Below are 10,485 nucleotides of genomic sequence, written 5' to 3'. Positions count from 1 at the left end.
ATGAATCAAACTGATTGGTAAAGCAACAAATACAAAATTCACTATGGTCAAATATTTGCACATAAGATATACTTATAATCAAATGTTTGTAATAACTTTTCTATTACTTATAAAATTTTTAAATTCGGAATTCACAAACAATACAAATTTATATTTGTGAAAATTAGTTTTTTTAAATTGTATTATTAGATACAATTTGTATATGTAAACATATATTAAGTAAAATTGTTTAAACTTGTGTTTGTAATTTTTCTTATTAAATATCAAAATTTAGTGAATTATTAATTACCAAACTTGTTTCATTCAAACAATAAATGTTTGGATGACCGGTTCCAACTAAACATCAAACTTTTATATCTAAAAATACTTTTAGTGGTTTCCAGGAGGCTAAATGAGAAGTTTCCCACTAAAATGCTACTAAGTGTACTGAAAAAAGAAAGTAACAAAGAAAAAGCAGGTAGCAACAAAGAAAAAGCAACAAATCTAATTTTTATTCTGATACTATTAGTTTTCGTTAAAAAAGTGAAGTAATTTATTTTGAAAATCTTATATCGAAAATGACGTCCGTTAAAAAAAATTCATGGTAAGCATAATAAAAGGTTTCACTTATTTTTGATTGCAAGATGAAGGTCACTGTTGATGATTCAACAGTTTTTTAAATTCAGGAGAATAATGAATGGTGTTTCTTTACATTTAGTTTTGATTTGTAGTGATAATGAATCATTTCATGCAAACATTTTGCTGATCTAAATAAGTTTTTTTAATAAATTGCTAAAGCAATAAAATTTAAGTATTACTGCCAATTTCTACATAAACTGGAATTTAGAGACTACATTACTTCTAGCGGTAAATCCATTCTGGAGATAACTTCCGATTTATTGTGTAAATGTGTAATTAGATTAAATAACAAATTAGATTACAATAAATCAGAAGTTTATTTTTTTGATGGATCGTAGATCGTAGATAGTTAATTTATAATTCATTGTTAAAAAGAAAACATTTCCTAACTGCTTCTAATAATCTGTATAAATTTTAAGAATTTTTAAGTATTAAGATATAAAAATGATAAGAAATTAAAAAATTAGTTGTTAATTGACTATCCAGTAAAGGGTTAAAAAATCATACAAAAATATTTTAAGAATTCTCAATTACTGGTAAAGCTGACCGAGGATAAGTAAATAATGGTGAATAAAGTTCGTTTTTTTCTACATTAACGCAGTTTGTGTCTTTCGAAACGTTGGAATGTTTTTTACAAATTGGCGAATTACTTTTAGTTACACTTCCGTGGTTATCTTCAGAAGATGGTAGTTCTATTTGAGAAAATAATTTTTCATCTCTAAAAGTTTGATGTGGTGCGATACGATTACTTTTTAAAACATTTGCTGCTCCGCAAAGCATGCGACGTTTTTTTTTTGGAAGTTTTAGTCTTGCTTGGGCGTGAGAGTAAAACAAATTAAAATTATTGACAATAACAGGAACGGGCAATGCAATCATTAGTACGCCGCTTACCGCACAAAGCCCACCAATTGTCTAGATAAAATGTAAAAAAATAATAACAACTAAATATAAAAATATAGTACTACATAACAATCAAATATCTATAAGAAAATTATAAAGTTATTCAAACTAACCTTTCCTAACCATGTTTTCGGGACCATATCTCCATAACCAACAGTTGTCATTGTTATAACAGCCCACCAAAATGTGCTTGGAATACTAATAAAGTCAGTCTTTGGTTCATCTTTTTCACAATTATAAACTAGACTTGAAAAAATAACAATATTGATTGCAAGAAAAAATATTAGTAAGAGTAATTGTCTGAACGATGCTTTTAACGTGTGACCAAGTATTTGCAAACCTATGCTGTGTTTAGCTAGTTTAATTATTCGAAAAACTCTGATGACGCGTAACAATTGCAAAAAGCCGTGTATTCTTGTATAATTTCCAAGAATCAGTTGCAGATAGAAAGGAATTATGGAAAATAAATCAATCCAATTCATAATTCCTTTTATAAAAGAAAACTTGTTAGGACAAAATAAAAATCTTAGTAGAAATTCTGTCGTAAAGTACAAAACACATAATCCTTCTAAGATTAACAGCACATTTTTTGACGTATTGTCGGAGAAGATTTTCATTGTCTCGATGCAGTACATTAGAACCGAAAATATTATTAAGATAATACTTAGTCCAGCGCACATCTGAAAGTTTAAAAATAAATTTATTAAACTTTTATTTTTATATAATCATTTTTTTTTTCTTTAAAACATTTTTTATGATAATTGTTATTATTCGAGCTAGCGCAGAAATTTTGTATAAAACTGACTTAATTTTTGGTTTTTTTCAAAAATCAAGAATGAAAGGGTAACAAAACTATAAATGGTAATTTTCAAGATTTATCTAACAATTAGTCATCTCCTATTTGTTTTTAAATACCATTTTAATGCGTTTTGGCATGCTTTCAGAGAGTTTCTAAAAGTACTGCAGAGACATGTCCTGAACCCAAACTCTTTATATTTCCGTAATCAATTCTAGAATCAACAAATGCAGTAGTCTCAACAAATCTTTGATTTCATTTACTTCCAATCGTTTTCTATTGGGTTTAGATCTGGGCTGTTGCTGGGCTAATACGCTAATACCATTCCTCAAGAACTATGCTTTTGATTATTTCGATTGATGGCAACGTGGGCCATCTTGAATAAAGAAACTTGATTGATGAGTTTTAAAAGGCTCCCGAAGTTTTTGTTTAAATATTTTATATAGTCTTTAGAGTTAACCGTTTTAGCTTTAGGGAGAAAGTATAGTGTTTCTATGCACTATTTGGCAATAAAGCAAACCCAAATCATTACATGCGCGCTATGTTTGATAGATTTTAGGGTGTATTTGAGATTGAATCAGTCGAAACTACAGGGGCGATGCGGTAGCACATGGCCTCAACCCATCAGTAAAAACTTGCTTTCGTCCAACCACATCAGGGTAGATCATTGTTCTGATTTGCAACTCCTATGCCTACGAACAAATGTTATTCTTTTTTTAACAATAGCGGCGTTAAGTAATATTTTATATACAGACATGCAACACGGTAAACCTAAATCATTTTGAAGCCAAACTTGTTCTAACAGACACTTTTCCAAGTAATGACAGGTGTTTTTTTCAATTCTGTGGCAGGAACGTTCTTCCTAAAAATAAAACAATTAACTTTAAACGCTATATAAGATGTCTAAAGAAAAAACTTCTGGAATCTTTCAAAATCATTAATCAATTTTATTTTATGCAAGATGGCGCACGTTGTCTTACATCAAAACAATCAATAGCATGGTTCTTGAGCAAAGGAACTATTTTGTTGGAGTTTTCCAGCAACAGCCCAGATCTCAATCCAATGCGCACTTCAATTCCAAATTTGATGACAAAATAAGAAGAGTTTTAATTCAGTATATGTCTGTGCAATATTTTTAAAAATTCTCTAAAAGCATGCTAAAATGTGTTGAAATGATACTTAAAAACAAAGGGCAGATGACTAAAAACAAAAGGCTAAAAAAAATTAATAAAATCCTAAAAAGTAACATTTGCTTACCCCTATATCTTGATTTTTTTTTTGAAATCTGCAAAATTTCTGCGCGTACTTATTGCGCGTATTTATCGCAAAAAAAAATTTTCAAGAAAATAAAACTAAAGTAACCGTCCTTTTTAAATTTTATAAAATTGATGATCCAAAAAAAAAATTAATTTAAACCCAGTTAGGGAAGTGGTTATGGTGGTTCCGCTTTATGAGCCGCATGATGCAGATGTAATTGGTGCATTAATTGGTGATTTAAACTTTTTGAATAGCATTAAAAATATTTATTAGATTTAAATATTGCTTAATTAAGATATTATTTTTTAATTTAACTAAAGTGATTTAAAGTTTTTTTAAAGTTCAAGCAAACCTTTGATTTTCTTGATAAATAAGGACCTTCAAAAAAGCGCCACATAAACGGCTGCCATTTCTGAAAAATGGATAGACTTTGATTAATTCCTGTTGATTCTTCAAACTTGTAACCATGACGTGCAAGATCGAATTCAAATTCATCGTCGCAATTATCTTCAATGTCTAATCCTACGAGACAAAAAAAGAGAAAACAAAAGCCACCTTGGGTTTGCGATACAAGCTTGGAGTCCATCCCTTTATTTGGTACACTACTAAAAAGCACTTTTTTAATAACCCAGTCGGCACAAAACATTTGAACGTTTGAAAGTTTGAACGTTTGAACGTTTAAAATACGCATGAATAAGTATTTAAAATGTCTTAAAGTTGTCTTGTGCCCACTGGGAAAAAATTGTAATAAAACCAAAAACTGATATTTTTCTGATGAGAAATATATATTTAAAAAAATTAAAATAAAATTCTCTTTGAAAAATTTTTTTTTTAAAAATTAAAAAAAGAATAACATTTTTTTAAAAAGAATTTTTTGTAAGTAAAAAAAGAATAACATTTGCTAGTAGGCATAGGAGTTGCAAGTCATAACAATGGTCTACCCTAATGTGGTTGGACGAAAACAAGTTTTTACTGATGGGTTGAGGCCAAGTGCTAGCGCATCCCTTACGGAAATATTCTATGGGTATGCCATGGAATTCCATGAGTAAACCATGGTTTTTCCATGGAAAACGGAAATTCCATGGAATTTCCATGGGTAAATTTCCATGAAAATTGAAATCCCATGGAATTTCAATTTTCCATTGAAATTCCAATGAACCATTGTTTTTTTCATAGCTCATGTTGCATCATGGGTTCTGTTGCATGGTAAACATTCGTAAAACCATGGGTTTTACGAATGCGCTTTAAAAGATGCCGACAACTCATAGAGTTACAAGTATTTCTAACTTGAGTAAACAATATTTAATGCATTCTTCTGTTTATCTGTATTTATTAAGACTATAAATTGTATGCTTTTTATAATGCATCACATTTAATATGATTCAAACAAAACATACAGACTTAAACAACTAGACATATTTGTAATAGTAAGAATATGATAGATGTATCTATTTTATAATGCATCATAATATGATATTATCAGACTAGATCTAGTAGGGATATTTATCATGTTTTATCTTTAGAATTATTAGAATATGTAAGTAATGTAATAGTTTGTGTATAAATTCTTTTATATTTACTTTATTATTTTATTTAAATTACTACATTATAAGCCAACAGGTTTGACTGACGATATAAATAATGTTGATCATCATTTATATCGTTTATAACATTGTTAGTTTTTATATGCATTTAATATTTTTTAAAATAGTTTAAAAGCTGTCTAAATGAAATGATGAATTAAGTTTGAGTTAACCAGAAAAGATATAAACGTAATCTTTGGGATTCAATTTGTAAGGGTGTTCCAAGAACAACTTAGTTGGAGAAGGAAAACTGTGGTAATGTTTTAAAAATATCAGAAACGAAAGTTAATTAATGCACAAGATTTTAATTCACAGTTAAATATAAACATACAAAAGCAATGTTTATAAATAATTATTTATTATAATACTATTATGTTTATTTTTTTTTATATTTAACTAATGTAAAGTGCACGTCTTAAAATAAATTAATTTATGCACACACTTTAATATTTCTTATGTTTTTGCATTACTATACTTAATAAATGTTTTAAATAGTAAAGTAAAAATTAAAAATTTTTTGAATTTAATAGTGTGTGCATAAGTTCTTTTATTTTAACTTTATCATTTTATTTAAATTACTGCATTATAAGCAGGTAAGTTTGACTGGCTATATTAATAATGTTGTACATCATGCAGGCAGCTCAGACAAATAAGTGAGTTTTTATTTAAAATTACAATTTATAAGTAATACTAATAGTTGCTGCCTTGTTCTATATAAATGTTACTAACATGCAGGTAACATTTATATTTGTGCATAAATCTTTACATTTTAACTTTATCATTTCATTTAAATTACTACATTATCAGCTGGCAGGTTTGACTGGCAATATAAATTTTTAATTTATTTATTTAGCCTTACATTAACAAGTTCCGTGCTTTATAGTATATATAAAGATGGCAAGGACAGGAAGAAAACAGGTTTTTAAATGATGTTGTACATCATGCAGATAGCTCAGATGAAGAAGTAAGTTTTTTTTTTAATGACAAAAATAAATAAGTAATACAATATTTGTTGTTGCCTTGTTCTATATAAATGTTACTAGCATGCAGGTAACATATATACATATGTATTAGTTTGAATAAATCTTTTTATTTTAATTTTATCATTTTATTCAAGTAACATTATAGGCAGGAATGTTTGACTGGAAATATAAACGATGTTGTACATAATGCAGATAGCTTAGGTGAAAAAGAGGTAATAATCATATAATTGTTATTCATAAATAATGATATATTCGTTGCTACTTTTTTCTATATTAATGTTATCCAACATTTGGCAACATTTATAAATGTGTATAATGCGTAATTATAAAGTAAGTTATAATAGATAATAATTATAAGTAAAATGAATTAGTAAATAAAGAAAGTTAGTTAGTATTTATATAATAGTTGTATGATTTATTGTCTAGATTGGTGAACCGGACAATTAGACTAACTGTGGTGAAAACAATAATGAATATCAAAATATGAATGGTACTTTGTTTGACGTCTACCTGGTTCTACAGATACAGTTAGCGGTGCAATTGCACTTATAAATGAGCTTGATGTTTTTTTGGACTGAATATGTTGTACTGATGATTCTTTTTAATTTGTTGAAACTTGAAGTTATTTATAATCAACTAGTTAATATAAAATAATAAACATGTAATTTATTATATTTTCTGTAAAAATTGTTTTCTTAATCTATTTCAATTGTTTATCACTATGTATATCACTTATAGTATTATATTAATTGTGATTTTTTGTTTTATTTATTTTTAGTATATTATACATATGCATACGTTTAATATTGTGGGGAAGTTAAGTTTTAATGTTTTAGATGCATAATAGCTATTATGTTTGGGTTTTTTTCATGGGTTTTCCATGGAAATTTTCCCTAACTACTATTTACTAACTAAATATTTTAAGAAAATAATTTAATAATTGACCTTAGGGGTTAAATAAGGGTTTTTGTTTTGTTGCTAAGGCGTTGTTAAGTAACTCTTGAAAAATAAATTTTTAAATGTTTTATGTTATTAAATAATAAAAGATGGTTATATCAAACAAAAGTGAATAAAGTTTGGAAAAAAATGAGTCCAAAAACAATATTTTGACATTTTACTCAAAAATCAGTATTTTTTTATTAGCGTACGACCTTAAGTTAGAGGTTGATCGACCAAAAAACGAAACTTTGTGAATTTTCGTCTATAACAAGAATACTAATTAAGCGATGAAAAACAGCAAACTAAAAAAAATAGGTTCATATTTGAACAAAATGTTTAAAAATAGAAAATCTATTACAATAATTTAGCCTCTCTCTGATACTTCAGCCTCTCTCTGACACTATATCGTGGTTTGCTTTGCATGAAAACTAAAAGATTATTTCTTTGCAAAGTAATAATTAAAAAATTTTGTAATAAATTAATAATTTTTGTAATGATTGTTAATTTTATTTAACTTTTATTAGCAATTTTTGATTCTCGAAGTTCGCATAGAAATCAACTAATATACTATGATTATTTAAAGTTTTCAAATTTTTAAAGAATTGTGAATTTGCATCTGTTTTAAAGGTGACTTTCCACTTTTTTGTTCTTCTTCAAAGAGGAATAAAAAAAATCACGCAAGCTTACGTAGTTTAAACTCTATTTTTGTCTAAAACAAAACTTCGCATGCTGGCATATTTTTCCATTGCCAAACTCATTCCCGTAAAAAAAAACGGATATATAAAAGGTCATCATAAAACTTGATTAAAAAGATCAGCCATTAAATTAGCGATATTTTTATTTTTTTTTATTTTTCAGGTGCATTTAAGAAATAAGAAAAATTTCTTAACAATTGAGATTTCACTAAACTAAACATGGGTTTGCTGTTGCTTTAAACATATTTCTTTAGACAGTTGTACGTTCACAAGTGTTTCTTAAGTTATGCAACTTTTTTTTTTGTAATTATAAATATTTTTAAAAAACTTCATCATTTTAAAAAATTAATATTTTTATTTTCCATCATTTTTAAAAATAAACTTATTATTTTTATGCTCATAAAGTTCTAAATTTACATAATCTATAAATAATATATTAGACTCCAAAAAATAAAAAATACTTATTTAAAATTTTTAAATAACATACAATCTTAATGTATTCAGATTACAAAATGTTTAAAATTTTCTAAGTTTATATTTTAATCACCTTTTGGTCAAAGTTTTAAAACGTCGACAAACAGGTGCGTGTATGCGTGCGTGTATGCGTGCGGGTGTAAGTGCGGCAATAGCTATAGCAAAATACATCCTAATTTTATCTAACATTTTATGAACCTATACAAAAAAAAATTACAAAAGCCTAGTATATATATATAAATATATATATAAATATATATATATATAAATATATATATGTAAATATATACATATACATATATATATATATATATATATATATATATATATATATATATATATATATATATATATATATATATATATATATATATATACATATATATATATATATGTATATATATATACATATGTATATATATATATATATACACACACACACACATATATATATATATATATATATATATATTTATATATATATTTATATATTTATATATGTATATATATATATATACAGGTGTTTTTAGTTGCGTCGGTATTAGGCCTTTTATCCATTTCATTCTTAAAAACATGACATTGGATCAACATTAGATTTTACATCGGAAAAAACAGCCAACGATGGTTTTACATAAGTTGGTCCAATGTATGTGTGCTAGCATGGCATGCATATATATTTTTTAAAAACTCAAAAAATTAGCAATATGTGAATAGTTAATTTTTCTACCTCAACCCTTAAAAAAAAACTACTGTAAATATTCAGGTCCTACTAATCAAGTCATACGAATCAAGTCCTATCACTTTAAAAATTTTGATATTATCTTTGTTATTTATAAATATTATTTTGGTGTTGTCTTTTGAATTTATCAAAAAATTTACCTTGAAATTCTTTTAATGTCTCCTGTGCATCTCTATGTTGTCTATAGTTAAGCCAGCAACAAGGTTCAATTTGAGAGTCATCTATACCCCAGTATTGCAACTCCTCTTCATAAAGTGGTCCGCAAACATCGTAAGGTACATGCAAATACCCCGTTCGGTAATAGTTTAAAATATGAGAAAAAACTTGAGAATTTCTATCCACAAAAAACTCACCTGTGACAGGATCGTAGTCTGGTGACTGAATTGCGCTTTCTTCAGCAATCCAACTAAGTCTTGTATCAGGAATGTTTTTTAAAGTGCTGCGATACGTCTCGTGAATAACACCGCCAATATTTATTTTGATGCGAGTTTTTGTATCTTTTATTTGATCGACGGTTATAGTTCCGACATCTCGTGTAGTTATAATTTCTTTATTATGTCTTTCGGAGAAGAGATGATTAAGTAAAAGTTTTATTTGTTCAATTTCTTTCGATAATAGTTTAAATTCAATTTCATTTTCTTTACTATTGACTTTTTTCAAGTTAGAATTTTTTATTTCTTCCAAAAAGACTAGATTGCTCAAGTTTAAATCAATTTTTGAAACTGAAAAGGGCGAACTGTTTACTTGGGTTATGGCTGGTTCTGAATGCATAACGTCTGAATGAATAATGTTGCTTTTAGAATGTATAACGTCGGTTTTTGAAAGTACAACGTCGCTTTTTGAATGAATAACGTCACTTTCAACAAATAAGCTTTCAAAATAGGAATCAGTTTGTTGAAGGTTGTTCAGAAAAACTTCGCAAATATTTTCGTGTATTACATCTTTTTTAGTTTTATTGTTCGTAGATTTTAGAGTTTCTGTTTGTTTTGTGAAATATTGATTTTTATTGTCCATTTATAAAGCAGCAATTTGATTGAAATATATACTGTTTATAGATCGCACGGAATACAAAAAATATTTTAAAAACATTGTTGCAGTTACAGTTTTTATTTTGTTGGATTATTTGATGACAAAGCTTTTAAAAGTAATGATTTTATAATTATTGTATTTTAAAAACGGTCTTACCACTGGAAATTTCACTGTTTCAAACTAAATATTTACAAACTAAAAGTATATATATATATATATATATATATATATATATATATATATATATATATATATATATATATATATGTATATATATTTATATATATATATATATATATATATATATATATATATATATATATATATATATATATATATATATTTATCAGTTCTAAATACTTATAAAACAAAATAAATGGAAAAGAAATAATTTTAAGTAATTTAAATAATAGTTGAAACGCAATGTCTAATAAATAAAACAATTTTTCTGAGTTTCAACAACATGCTACTA

At 26.4% G+C, this 10,485-nt stretch overlaps 1 protein-coding gene and 1 long non-coding RNA gene across 2 annotated transcripts; one reads left to right on the top strand and one right to left on the bottom strand.

Moving 5' to 3' along the window:
• Positions 1 to 1,063: 1,063 nt before the first annotated feature.
• Positions 1,064 to 10,210, bottom strand: LOC100206086 (potassium voltage-gated channel subfamily C member 1). The gene is made up of 4 exons (XM_065790925.1): positions 9,125 to 10,210; positions 3,924 to 4,093; positions 1,632 to 2,198; positions 1,064 to 1,530 (listed from the first exon to the last, which is right to left on the bottom strand). Exons 1-4 carry the CDS (start codon positions 9,996 to 9,998, stop codon positions 1,135 to 1,137), a joined length of 2,007 nt encoding a protein of 668 aa, XP_065646997.1. The 5' UTR covers positions 9,999 to 10,210; the 3' UTR covers positions 1,064 to 1,134.
• Positions 5,272 to 6,880, top strand: LOC136076943 (uncharacterized). Its single transcript, XR_010636708.1, has 4 exons — positions 5,272 to 5,409; positions 6,008 to 6,118; positions 6,283 to 6,349; positions 6,564 to 6,880. It is a non-coding gene; the product is annotated as an uncharacterized LOC136076943 (long non-coding RNA).
• Positions 10,211 to 10,485: the final 275 nt, after the last annotated feature.

This window comes from Hydra vulgaris, chromosome 02 (assembly GCF_038396675.1).
Source record: "Hydra vulgaris chromosome 02, alternate assembly HydraT2T_AEP".
Taxonomy (NCBI): domain Eukaryota; kingdom Metazoa; phylum Cnidaria; class Hydrozoa; order Anthoathecata; family Hydridae; genus Hydra; species Hydra vulgaris.
Note: the sequence above shows the minus strand (reverse complement) of the source record. Positions and strands in the feature narration are given on the sequence as shown.

Excerpts from the sequence above, each read along its gene's own strand:
- LOC100206086 (XM_065790925.1), bottom strand. The coding sequence starts at position 9,998 with ATGGACAATAAAAATCAATATTTCACAAAACAAACAGAAACTCTAAAA. Across the intron at positions 4,094-9,124 it reads GACATTAAAAGAATTTCAAG|GATTAGACATTGAAGATAAT; the intron begins GTAAATTTTTTG and ends TTTGTCTCGTAG. Across the intron at positions 2,199-3,923 it reads ATTTATCAAGAAAATCAAAG|ATGTGCGCTGGACTAAGTAT; the intron begins GTTTGCTTGAAC and ends TTAAACTTTCAG.